Raw genomic sequence first — 13,624 nt, forward strand, 5'->3', positions numbered from 1 at the left:
AAACTTTTTTTGTGTTTTATTTTTTACCTTCACGGCTTGTCTATCCAGGAATAAAATAAAGCACAGCATAAAACTAGCTTTCTGAAAAAGGGGCCCTTTTCCTTTCCATAGGAAATAGGAAAAGAAATCTAGATGCAGTTATAGAAATTTATATTATTATATTGGGATAATAGATTCTGCCTTAACCAAAAAAAACGTTTTTTTTTTAATTTTCTACAGAAATAAAGTTTGGCCATAGTTAACATTTTTAAGTATTCAATTATCGCTGAATTTAATAGATAATTCGAGTTTGCGCTTAGATTATACTTTCGTCCAAAGTACATTTTAGAGTCAATAACAAGCGCAAAAAATATACGCGAAGCAAGGGGAAAAATTAAACCGGATCTCTTTATAGCAGACGAGTGGATTTAATTTTTTCGCTGACTCACTCACCATCATTGTTTTTGAAATAAAAAACCATAAAAATTGAAATTTGGATTATATAGTTTAATTTAGGTTTTTTTTTTTAAATCAAGGTATAACAATCCCCTAATGATCGTTCATGTCTATATGACTGCACTAAGAAATAAAATCTTAAAAAAAAAATGTTGTAAACATAAGACATGGACAACATTTTCTATGGAAATGTTTCTCAAGGTGTCACCCATACGCACAACTCTTATCTGCATATTGCATAGAGTCAAAGTCTGGTAGACAACCCTTTAAAAATCCGGGGGATCAACATTCCGTCACTTTCATAGAACAGCTAGTCCGATTATGGCATAATCTGAAGATGATGATTATCTACTATGAACATATACAATGTGCTGCCACATATGGGCCAACGATTGCCTATTGGCGAACCTAAGACGATATGAACCACTAGTTAAGCCCCAAATGCATAATGCCGTTGTCAGATGTTGTTATGGATTTTTAGCCTCGTGTGAAAATTATTACAAATCCATTTTGTTTAATAGAAGGTGAGATACCGAAAAGGCTTGAAATGTGTTACTCCTAAAACCCTACCTTATATTTCAGCCCATATTGAAAACACATTTATCAAACGGTCCTTCAATTAGAAATGCCTGCCACACCGACATTCCTCAAATTCTATTGGTTAAGCATTATCCCTAGCAACAGACCGTACATAGACTTCAAATGTTTAACAGCCATCTATCTCACCCTTAAAAATCTCAAAGTAGCCACATTAAAGAATCTCTATTCACTCTCGATAGTTCATATTGATTTGGGCGACCCTGTTGACATTTCCCACTCCAAACGACAAGTTGGTTAAATGTAGAGCATCTTATAAACGCCACATATACTCATGCACGTACGTCAACACTACACGGAAGATGGGATAAGTTGTAGGACAGTGAAAACCAAATAAAAGTAAAGAATTTCCAAAAAGAAAGGGTGATTTTAATAGATTTTCTTAAGGAAAGGGTATTTTTAGTACCCTTTCCTGTAAGAAAGGGTAGCCTTACTACCCCTTCCTTTGAAAAAGGGTAAACCTAGTACCCTTTTCTTTGGGAAAGGGTAAACTTAGTACCCTTTTCTTTGGGAAAGAGTAGTTTTATTACCCTTTCTTTGGGAAAGAGTAGTCTTAGTCCCCTTGCCTTTCGGAAAGGATAGTTTAAGAAGCCTTTACTTTGTGAAAGGGTGGTTTTAGTACCCTTTCCATTGAGACAGGGTAATTTTAGAACACTTTCCTTTGGTAGTTTTGGTACCATTTTCTTTGGGAAAGAAAAATTTTAGTAGCCTTTCCTTTGGGAAAGCGGAATTGTAGTACCCTTACCTTTGAGAAAGGATAGTTTTAGTTTAGGAAAATTTTAGTACCATTCCCTTTGGGAAAAGGTAGTTTTAGTACCCTTTCCTTTGGAAAAGGGTAGCTTTAGTACCATTTTCTTTGGGAAAGGATAGTTTTAGTACTCTTTCCTTTGGGTAAGGGTAGTTTTAGTACCATTCCCTTTGGGAAAAGGTAGTTTTATTTAGTACCCTTTCCTTTGGAAAAGGGTAGTTTTAGTACCATTTTCTTTGGGAAAGGATAGTTTTAGTACTCTTTCCATTCCCTTAGGAAAAAGGTAGTTTTAGTACCCTTTCCTTCAAGAAAGGGTAGTTTTAGTACATTTTCCTTCAAGAAAGGGTAGTTTTAGTACCCCTTCTTTTAGAAAGCGTAGTTTTAATACCTTTTCCTTTGGGAAAGCGTAGTTTTAATACCCTTTCCTTTGGGTAAGGGTAGTTTTAGTACCCTTTCCATTGGGTAAGGGTAGTTTTAGTACCATTCCCTTTGGGAAAAGGTAGTTTTAGTACCATTCCCTTAGGGTAAAGGTAGTTTAAATACCCTTTCCTTTAGGAAAGGATAGTTTTAGTACCCTTTCCCAAAGGAAAGGGTAGTTTTAGAACCATTCCCTTTAGGAAAAGGTAGTTTTAGTACCCATTCCTTTGGAAAATGGTAGCTTTAGTACCAATTTCTTTGGGAAAGGATAGTTTTAGTACTCTTTCCCTTGGGTAAGGTTTTAGTACCATTCCCTTCGGGAAATGGTAGTTTTAGTACCCATTTCTTTGGGAAAGGGTAGTTTTAGTACCCTTTCCTTTGGGAAAGGGTAGTTTTGGTACCCTTTCCTTTGGGAAAGGCAAACTTCAGTATCCTTTCCTTTGGGAATCCTTTTTTTATAAGAAAGGGTAGTTTTGAGTACACCTTCCTGTAAGAGAAGATACTTTTAGTACCATTTCCTGGAAAAAGTGTGTTTTTAGTACCCATTCCTGTGAGAAAGGGTAGTTTTAGTACCCATTCCTTTGGGAAAGGGTAGTCTTAGTACCCATTCCTTTGGGAAAGGGTAGTTTTAGGATCATTTCCTTTGGGAAAGGGTACTTTTAGTACCCTTTCCTTTGGGAAAGGGTAGTTTTAGTACCCATTTATTTGGGAAAGGGTAGTTTTAGTACCCTTTCCTTTGGGAAAGGCTAGTTTTGGTACCCTTTCCTTTGGGAAAGGCAAACTTTAGTATCCTTTCCTTTGGGAAAGAATAGCTTTAATATCATTTTCTCTTTGAAAGAGTAGTTTTAGTACACTTTTCATTGGGAAATGGTAGGTTTAAACCCTATCCTTTGGAAAAGGATTTGTACCGTTTCCTGTACGGAAATGGTCCTAATTTCCATTGGGAAAGGGTAGTTTTAGTACCCATTACTTTGGGAAAGGGTAGTTTTACTATCTTTTCCTTTGGGAATGTGTAATTTTAGCAGCCTTTCCTGTAAGAAAGGGTAGATTTAGTACCCTTTTTTGTAAAAAAGGGTAGATTTAGTACACTCTTCTGTTTTAGTACCCTTTCCTTTGGGAAAGGGTAGTTTTGGTACCCTTTCCTTTGGGAAAGGCAAACTTCAGTATCCTTTTCTTTTGGGAAAGGATAGCTTTAGTATCATTTTCTCTTTGAAAGAGTAGTTTTAGTACACTTTTCTTTGGGAAATGGTAGGTTTAAACCCTATCCTTTGGAAAAGGGGGCTTTTAGTACCCTTTCCTGTACGAAATGGTAGTTTTAGTACGCTTTCATTTAAGAAAGAGTAGTTTTAGTACCATTTCCTTTGGCGAAGGGTATATTTAGTACCCTTTTCTTTGGTAAAGGGTAGTTTTAGTAGCCTTTCCTTTGGGCGAGGATAGTTTTAGTACCCGTTCCTACAATAAAGGGTAGATTTAGTACCTTTTCCTTTGGGAAAGGATAGTTTTAGTAACCTTCCTCAGGGAAAAGGTAGTTTTAGTACACTTTCCTGTAAGAAAGGGTAGTTTTAATGCCCTTTTCTTAGGGAAAGTGTAGTTTTAGTGCCCTTTTTTTTAGGCAAGGGTAATTTTAGTATCCTTTTCTTTGGAAAAGGGTGGTTTTAGTACCCTTTCTTTTGGGAAAGGATAAATTTAGTACCCTTCCTCAGGGAAAGGGTAGTTTTAATACCCTTTCCTGTAAGAAAGGGTAGTTTTAATGCCCTTTTCTTAGGGAAAGTGTAGTTTTAGTGCCCTTTCCCTTGGGAAACTGTAGTTTTATTACTTTTTATTATAGAAAAGGATAGTTTTCTTTGGGAAAGAGTAGTTTTAGTACCTTTCCTTTGGGAAAGGGTAGTTTTAGTACACTTTACTGTAAAAAAAGGTAGATTTAGTACACTTTACTGTAAGAAAAGGTAGATTTAGTACACTTTACTGTAAGAAAAGGTAGTTTTAGTACACTTTACTGTAAGAAAAGGTAGATTTAGTACACTTTACTGTAAAAAAAAATAGATTTTGTACCCTTTCCCTTGGGCAAGGGTAGTTTTAGTACCCTTTTCTTTGAGAAAGGGTACTTTTAGTACCCTTTCCTTTGGAAAAGGGAAGTTTAAGTACACTTTTACTCGGGAAAGGATAGTTTTAGTACCCTTTCCTTTGCAACAGTTTCAGTTGGCATCATTGTTCACTATAAACATGTTCCACTGTATTTCACAGATATCAGCTGCAAATTATCTTCCCCAACTACTTTGTACCATGTAGTGTAATGTCGGTTAATGTCATTTTGTTGTCGCAATTGTATCCGCATCCGTCGTTTGGTTTATCTGATTGTGTTGCTGTTGGCAGTCTCTGTTCTTTCATCAGGTCTGTGTCATTGGGGCATGTGGCCCCAAAGCCATGGTGAATACATTGAAAGGGTGTATGGGGTTGAATGCATGCTCTGCACGTTTTAATGTGGTATCGATACAAACCTCATCAACAGTTAATGGCAAAGTGACTCGGCTGTAAAGAAGAAAAAAACAAAAAACACAGAATTTTTAATTAGAAAACTTTATAAAGCAAAAAAAAAATATAGGGGAGAAATATGAAAAATGTTGAAAAAAAACGTATTGTAATAACAAACATTGAGTGTATATATGATATTTACACAGTATCCCATCTTATGCTGCTCTTCATCTCGCCATATTTCCATTTCATCATGGAATTTAATTAGAAATGTATGTGCCTAAGACAACAACAACAGCTACATATGCTCCTATATTAGGGGGAGATGATGTAGAAAAATAGTTCTACTCTTGCACCCATATATGATGCAAAATAACGTTTTAATATAAATAATCAATTGTGTCTATAAGTTAGCAATTTTCTCATCATCCTTCAACAGTTTTCATCATAGACACTTGAGTAAATTATTCTTGGAAAACTGCAAGGGAAAAGTTTGGCCTTAAAACCAGAAGGAAAAGTATCCAAAGCATCCGATGTAGAACAAAAGCAACTGAATGAGAACAATGTTCAACAGGGTAATGATGATGCTTTAAGTTCTGGTAATTTGGTTCATCAAAAGGTCATTTCCAACGAAGGACTGTTCAAAAGTTAACTAAAGTGTGAATTTCAATTTAAGTTACAAATTGGACCAAACAAAAATTTTCCAGAAATTTTCTATTCAGCAAAAACGAAAGTGACGAGCAGATATGAGCCAATTTTAATATTCCGGAAAATATTATTGCTGAGAAAAATTTTCTTAAAATTCAATAAAAGGATAATTCTAAAAAATTTTTAAATTTTTTTTAAGTAGAAAGACAACAATTTTGTATTTTTATCCATAGAAAATTTTTTGTCAAAGTTTTATTTCTTAAGGAATTTTTGTCAACACTTTTTTCTAACGGAAATTTTGTGAAATTTTTATTTAAGGAAAATTACTCTAATTTTATTGCTGAAGAAAATCTTTTTGGATTTTTTTTTCCTAAAAATTTTAAATTTTTTTTACTTAAAATTTAAAAAAAAAATATTTCTATAATTTTTTTTTTTACGATTTTTTTTTGTCCTGTTTTACCTTAAATATAGGGTGCTTCGGTAACTGAGTTGGAAGCATGCTTGGATTACCAGTGCAGGGTTCGTGGGTTCCATTCCCACCAGAAGCCTTGGTCTGCTGCTACTGTGGTATCACAATGGACTTAAATTTGTCTAAGTGAGTCTGTAAAGGACTGCCACTCTTACCTAACCTAACCTACCTTAAATATATGCTCGACATTTGACTTTTACTACAATGCAGAATAATTTCCTCAGAAATTATTTAACAAAGTTTTTTGTTTTAAGCCAACGTTTCCAAATTTTGAAAAGTTCAACACTTTAAGCAATATATCCCACAACAAAATTTACTAACAAAACAACCACACATCAATTTAATATTGCCCTGAAAAGTCTCCCTTCAACAGACCACAAAAAAAAACGTTTGTAAAAGTCTTATAAAACACTTTTTCTTTTGCCACTTTCATTTGCCTTCATCACACAAAACGTGCAGTACACAATTTATGGCAAGAACAACACAATGTTGGTTGGACGACCTCCTCCCCCAAATTGCATAGAATCACAAACTACAACAACAGCTCAACATTTTACGACACTTCTCAGAACTCAGGGAAAAAAAGAGGAAAGAAAAACCAGACAACTACAATCAATTTACTGTGACCAAACACGATAGCAAAAAAAAACCTGCCAACTTTCTCCAACAACCAACCTATCACACATCAGCATCATAGCTAACATTGACAACTTTATAGGCCACCCACTTAGTCAGTAAATGTTTTGAGGACCCAGCTTCTCCGCAAAATAGCAAAAACTATTTTTTTTTGTATTGTGCTGTCTTGGATGAAATGTGCATATTTTCGATATTCTATAAATGAATTATGAATGATAGTAGGTATGGCAATTTATTTGTATGGAATATCATATCACACCAGATATAAACAAGAAATTAATCGTATGCACCGATTAGATTGCCGGATTTTTATAAAATTTTATGTATGGAAATCCAAATTTGCTTATGAAAATTCCGAAATTCTCACAAATAATTGGTGCTGTCCGATTGCAGTTTAAGCTCAAAGATAAGGGCAGTTCCTTTTATAGCCGAGCCCGAACGTCGAGCCGCTGCGCGACATTAGGTTTTGAACCGCACTTGGCACATTTGTCGATGGTCAAACCAAAACACTTCATGCAAAATTTCAACCAAATCGGATAATAATTGCGCCCTCTAGAGGCTCAAGAAGTCAAGATCCGAAATCGGTTTATATTGAAGCTATATCGGGGTATAAACCAATTTGAGCCATACTTGGTACAGTTGTTGATGGTCAAACCAAAAGACTTCGTGCAAAATTTCAACCAAATCGGATAACAATTGCGCCCTCTAGCGGCTCAAGAAGTCAAGATGCGAAATCGGTTAATATGGAAGTTATATCAGGTTATCAACCGATTTGAACCATACTTAGCCCAGTTGTTGAAAATCATAACAAAACACGTTATGCAAAATTTCAACCAAATCAGATAATAATTGCGCCCTCTATCGGCGCAAGAAATCATGATGTGAAATCGGTTTATACGGGAGCTATATCAGTTAATGAACCGATTTGAGCCATAGTTGGCGCAGTTATTAACGATCAAACCAAAATACTTCATATAAAATTTCAACCAAATCGGATAATAATTGCGCCCCCTAGAGGCTCAAGAAGCCAAAATCCGAAATCCGATTTGGGCCAAACTTGGCACAGTAGTTGATGGTCAAATCGAAACACTTCATGTTAAATTTCAGCCAAATTGGATAACAATTGCGCCCTCTAGCGGCTCAAGAAGTCATGATCTGAAATCGGTTTATATGGGAGCTATATCAGGTTATGGAACGATTTGAACCATAATTAGCACAGTTGTCATAATAAAACACGTCATGCAAAATTTCAACCAAATCGGATAATAATTGCGCACTCTATCGGCGCAAGAAATCATGATGTGAAATCGGTTTATATGGGAGCTATATCAGTTAATGAACCGATTTAAGCCATAGTTGGCGCAGTTATGGAAGCCAAGATCCGAAATCGGTTTATATGGGAGCTATATCAGGTTATGAACCGATTTGGGTCAAACTTGGCACTGTAGTTGATGGTCAAATCGAAACACTTCATGTTAAATTTCAGCCAAATTGGATAACAATTGCGCCCTCTGGCGGCTCAAGAAGTCATGATCCGAAATCGGTTTATATGGGAGCTATATCAGGTTATGAACCGATTTGGACCATACTTGGCACATTTGGTGATGGTCAAACCAAAACACTTCTTGCAAAATCTCAGCCAAATTGGATAATAATTGCGCCCTCTATCGGCTCAAGAAGTCAAGAACTGAAATCGGAACACTAAATGCAAAATTTCAGCCAAATCGAGGGAGTGTGCTGATTGGGGGTGGGCTGACCCCCTATACTTCCACCTTATTTTCTATGCCAGATTCGTAATCTACTCCCGGATACCTTTCATTTGCTGTATTTGTCTGCTCGGAGGAGTTTTGGGGTTAGAACGACTTCCTGGGTACTTCTACCCAATTTGTAATACCATATTCGTATTCTACTCTTCAACACCATTCATTTGATACCCATATTGTTCTTATCGGTTCACTTCTTATTTTGGGTGGTGTTTTCCGGGTAACGGGGGTGGGTCCGCCCCATTTCCACATTACCAAATTATAAAGCCTATTCCTCTTTCCTGATCATGTGCCTAATCTACTCCCGAATACCTTTCATTTGAGTCCCATATTGTCATGATAGTTCAATAAATCTATTTAAGGGTTTTTTTGGGGTTGGGGCGGCCCTAGTTAGTTCGAACCAAGTTTTAATATGAAATTTGTACTCTACTCCTGAAAACCTTTGATTTATATCCCATATTGTCTCGATCGGTAGACTTTTATTTTTGGGTAGTACTTTTGGGGTAAGGGGAGGGTCCGCCCCCCCCCTCCGGTATCAAAAAATGATATGGCCTTGTGTTTCCTTACTACACAATCTGTGAAAATTTCAAGGTAATCGCTTCAGCCATTTTTAAGTCTACGCGGAACAAACAAATTTATTCTTATATATAAGACTTGTTTTTATTTATAGTTTTTGTGAATTTTGTAAATTTTTTTATTAGTTTTTTTTTTATATTTTTCATATTTTTATACCCTCCACCATAGGATGGGGGGTATACTAATTTCGTCATTCTGTTTGTTACTACTCGAAATATTCGTCTGAGACCCCATAAAGTATATATATTTTTGATCGTCGCGACATTTTATGTCGATCTAGCCATGTCCGTTCGTCTGCCTGTCCGTCCGTCCGTCCGTCTGTCGAAAGCATGCTAACTTTCCAAGTAGTAAAGCTAGCCGCTTTAAATTTTGCACAAATACTTCTTATTAGTGTAGGTCGGTTGGTATTGTAAATGGGCCATATCGGTCCATGTTTTGATATAGCTGTCATATAAACCGTTCTTGGGTCTTGACTTCTTGAGCCTCTAGAGTGCGCAATTCTTATCCGATTGGAATGAATTTTGCACATAGTGTTTGTTATGATATCCAAAAACTTTGCCAAGTATGGTTCAAATCGGTCCATAACCTGATATAGCTGCCATATAAACCGATCTTGGGTCTTGACTTCTTGAGCCTCTAGAGTGCGCAATTCTTATCCGATTGGAATGAAATTTTGCACGTGGTATTTTGGTTTCTCTTTCAACAATTGCGCTGAGTACTGTTTAAATCGTTGCATGTTTTGATATAGCTGCCATATAAACCGATCTTGGGTCTTGACTTCTTGAGCCTCTAGAGGGCGCTATTCTTATCCGATTGGAATGAAATTTTGCACGTAGTATTTTGTTATGATATCCAACAACTGTGCCAAGTATGGTTCAAATCGGTTCATAACCTGATATAGCTGTCATATAAACAGATCTGGAGTCTTGACTTCTTGAGCTTCTAGAGGGCGCAATTCCTATCCGATTTCGCTGAAATTTTGCATGACGTATTTTATTATGACTTTCAACAACTGTGCCAAATAAGGTTCAAATCGATTCATAACCTGATATAGCTGTCATATAAACCGATCTGGGATCTTGACCTCTTGAGCCTCTGGAGGTCGCAATTATTATCCGATTTGCCTGAAATTTTGTACAACGGATCCTCTCATGACCATCAACATACATGTTTATTATGGTCTGAATCGGTCTATAGCCCGATATAGCTCCCATATAAATCGATCTCTCTATTTTACTTTTTGAGCCCCCAAAGGGCGAAATTCTTATTCGAATTGGTTGACATTTTACACAGGTCTCCAACATATAATTTAATTGTGGCCCAAACCGGACCATATCTTGATATCGCTCTAATAGCAGAGCAAATCTTTTCTTATATCCAGTTTTGCCTAAGAAGAGATGCCGGGAAAAGAACTCGACAAATGCGATCCATGGCGGAGGGTATATAAGATTCGGCCCGGCCCAACTTTTCACGCTTTTATTTGTTTTATTTATTTTATATATAACTATTTTTTAATTTTTTTAATTATATTTTTTTTTTAATTTTTTTAATTTTATTTTTTTTATTTAATTTTTTAGTTATATTTTTAAATTTTGCTTTTATTTTTTTATATATTTTTATACTTTCTTATATTTTGTTTTTAATTTTTTAATATTTATAATTTTTTTATATTAATTTTTTTATATTTTGTTTTTATTTTTTATATTTATTTTTTTTTTATTTATTTTTTGTCGTTTTTTATATTCTACAAATCTGTTAAAAGTCATACAGCAAGGCTACCTTATTAATGTGGAAAACAGTAAGAGAAATGTCTGCTTCCACTCAACTCTATTCACGTTTTCAAAAGCATACAAAACCAGCTGATGTGGTTAATTGTGTCATTCCACTACCTTCCATCCACTCCACTTGCCTACACCATTCAAAACTTTTTCAAGGTTTGGTTTTCTCCCCCCCCCTACACTACCAACTTTATTGAAATTGCATAGAAAAAGTTTTGGATGTGACACAACAGAAGAGATTGTTGTAATTATAATAATGAAATAAAGAGGTGAAATAAATTAAATTTTTTTTTGCACCTCACATGAAACTCTTGACTATAAAAGGAGCAGGTGAAAATTTTATTAAATTTTTAGAAGCATAGACTCTTTTGTTCGTCGCATGTATATAGGGCAAGATATTGTACAGTAACATACAGTAACATGGCAGCAGGATAACTTCTTATTTAAGGGTTCTAAGCTATGCATATGCTCAACTATTAATGGTTAGTAGGTACAGGGAGTGGTGTAGGGTGGTATTGTATAGTCAGATTCCCATCTACTTTTGCTCTTGCCTCCTTTTTTTATTGCTTTTTATACCCACCACCATAGGATGGGGGTATACTAATTTCGTCATTATGTTTGTAATACCTCAAAATATGCATCTGAGACTCCATAAAGTATATATATATTGTACCTGATCGTCATAGTCATTTTAAGTCGATCTAGCCGTGTCCGTTCGTCTGTCCGTCTGTCTGTCAAAAGCATGTAAACTTTCGAAGGAGTAAAGCTAGCCGCTTGAAATTTTGGACAAATACTTTTTATTAGTGTAGGTCGGTTGAGATTGTAAATGGTCCACATCGGCCCATGTTTTCATATAGCTGACATATAAACCGATATTGGGTCTTGATTTCTTGAGCCTCTAGAGGGCGCAATTCTCGTCCGATTTGACTAAAATTATGCACGTGGTGTTTTGGTATCACTTCCAACCACTGTGCTAAGTACGATTCAAATCGGTTCATAATCTGGTATAGCTGTCATATAAACCGATCTTGGGTCTTGACTTCTTCAGCCTCTAGAGGGCGTAATTCTCGTCCGATTTGACTGAAATTTTACACGTGGTGTTTTGATATCACTTCCAACCACTGTGTTAGGTATGATTCAAATCGATTCATAATCTGGTATAGCTGTCATATAAACCGATCTGGGGTCTTGACTTCTTGAGCCTCTAGAGGGCGCAATTCTCATCCGATTTGACTGAAATTTTGCACGTGGTATTTTGGTATCTCTTCCAACAATAGCGCTGAGTACTGTTTAAATCTGCTCATGTTTTAATATAGCTGCCATATAAACTGATCTTGGGTCTTGACTTCTGGAGCCTCTAGAGGGCGCAATTCTCGTCCGATTTGACTGAAATTTTGCACGTGGTGTTTTGATATTCACTTCCAACCACTGTGTTAAGTATGATTGAAATCAGTTCATAATCTGGTATAGCTGTATATAACCCAATCTTGGGTCTTGACTTCTTGAGCCTCTAGAGGGCGCGATTCTCGTCTGATTTGACTGAAATTTTGCACGTGGTGTTTTGATATCACTTCCAACAATTGCGCTAAGTATTGTTTAAATCGGTCCATGCTTTAATATAGCTGTCATATAAATTGATCTTGGGTTTTGACTTCTTCAGCCTCTAGAGGGCGTAATTCTCGTCCGATTTGACTAAAATTTTGCACGTGGTGTTTTGGTATCACTTCCAACAACTGTGTTAAGTTTGATTCAAATCGGTATATAACCTGATATAGCTGTCATATAAATCGAACTTGGGTTTTGACTTGTAGAGCCTCTAGAGGGCGCAATTCTCGTCCGATTTGACTGAAATTTTACACGTGGTGTTTTGATATCACTTCCAACAATTGCGCTAAGTATTGCTTAAATCGGTCCATGTTTTGATATAGCTGCCATATAAACCGATCTTGGGTCTTGATTTCTTGAGCCTCTAGAGGGCGCAATTCTCGTCCGATTTGACTGAAATTTTACACGTGGGGTTTTGATATCACTTCCAACAATTGCGCTAAGTATTGTTTGAATCTGCCCATGTTTTAATATAGCTGCCATATAAACCGATCTGGGACCTTGATTTCTCGAGCCTCTAGAGAACGCTATTCTCATCCGATTTGGCAGAAATTTTGTACAACGGCTTCTCTCATGACCTTCAACATGCGTGTTCAATATGGTCTGAATCGATCAATAGCTTGATTCAGCTCCCATATAAACCTATCTCCCGATTTTACTTCTTGAGCGCAATTCTTATCCGAATGAACTGAAATACTACACAATGACCTCTACAATGTTCAGCATTCATTCATGGTTCGAATCGGACTATAACTTGATATAGTCCCAATAGCATAACAGTTCTTATTCAATATTCTTTGTTTGCCCAAAAAGAGATACCGCGCATAGAATACGTTTTTTTTTATCCTTTGTTTGCCTAAAAGGAGATATCGGGAAAAGAACTCGACAAATGCGATATATGGTGGAGGGTTAATAAGATTCGGCCCGGCCGAACTTAGCATGTTTTTACTTGTTTGCTATACTCTAGGTGTAGAAGAATCAAACGATGTATTCAGTCGGTACTAAAATTGTCCATCTACTTTTATATACGAGCTTCCCATGAACATTCCATTACGGAACAGGGGATTCCATTAAGGAACAGGGGATTCCATTAAGGAACAGGGGATTCCATTAAGAAACAGGGGATTCCATTACGGAACAGGGGATTCCATTAAAGAACAGGGGATTCCATTAAGGAACAGGGGATTCCATAAATGTACAGGGGATTCCATTAAGGAACAGGGGATTCCATTAAGGAACAGGGGATTCCATTAAGGCACAGGGGATTCCATTAAGGTACAGGGGATTCCATTAAGGAACAGGGGATTCCATTAAGGAACAGGGGATTCCATTAAAGAACAGGGGATTCCATTAAGGAACAGGGGATTCCATTACGGAACAGGGGATTCCATTAAGGAACAGGGGATTCCATTAAGGAACAGGGGATTCCATTAAGGAAAATTTGGAGTAGGGTGCAATAAAGTCGGTTTCTTTCACAAAG

At 36.4% G+C, this 13,624-nt stretch overlaps 1 protein-coding gene across 4 annotated transcripts in view; it reads right to left on the reverse strand.

The window, feature by feature from the left end:
- Nucleotides 1-13,624, reverse strand: part of LOC106084712 (phosphatidylinositol transfer protein beta isoform) — an 86,302-nt gene that overhangs the window by 24,358 nt on the left and 48,320 nt on the right. For all 4 annotated transcript variants that reach the window (XM_059361782.1, XM_059361781.1, XM_059361780.1 and 1 more), the window contains exon 3: nucleotides 4,696-4,726. In XM_059361782.1, coding sequence (XP_059217765.1) covers nucleotides 4,696-4,726 — 31 coding nt within the window. The remainder of the gene's footprint in view (nucleotides 1-4,695; nucleotides 4,727-13,624) is intronic.

This window comes from Stomoxys calcitrans, chromosome 2 (assembly GCF_963082655.1).
Source record: "Stomoxys calcitrans chromosome 2, idStoCalc2.1, whole genome shotgun sequence".
Lineage (NCBI taxonomy): Eukaryota > Metazoa > Arthropoda > Insecta > Diptera > Muscidae > Stomoxys > Stomoxys calcitrans.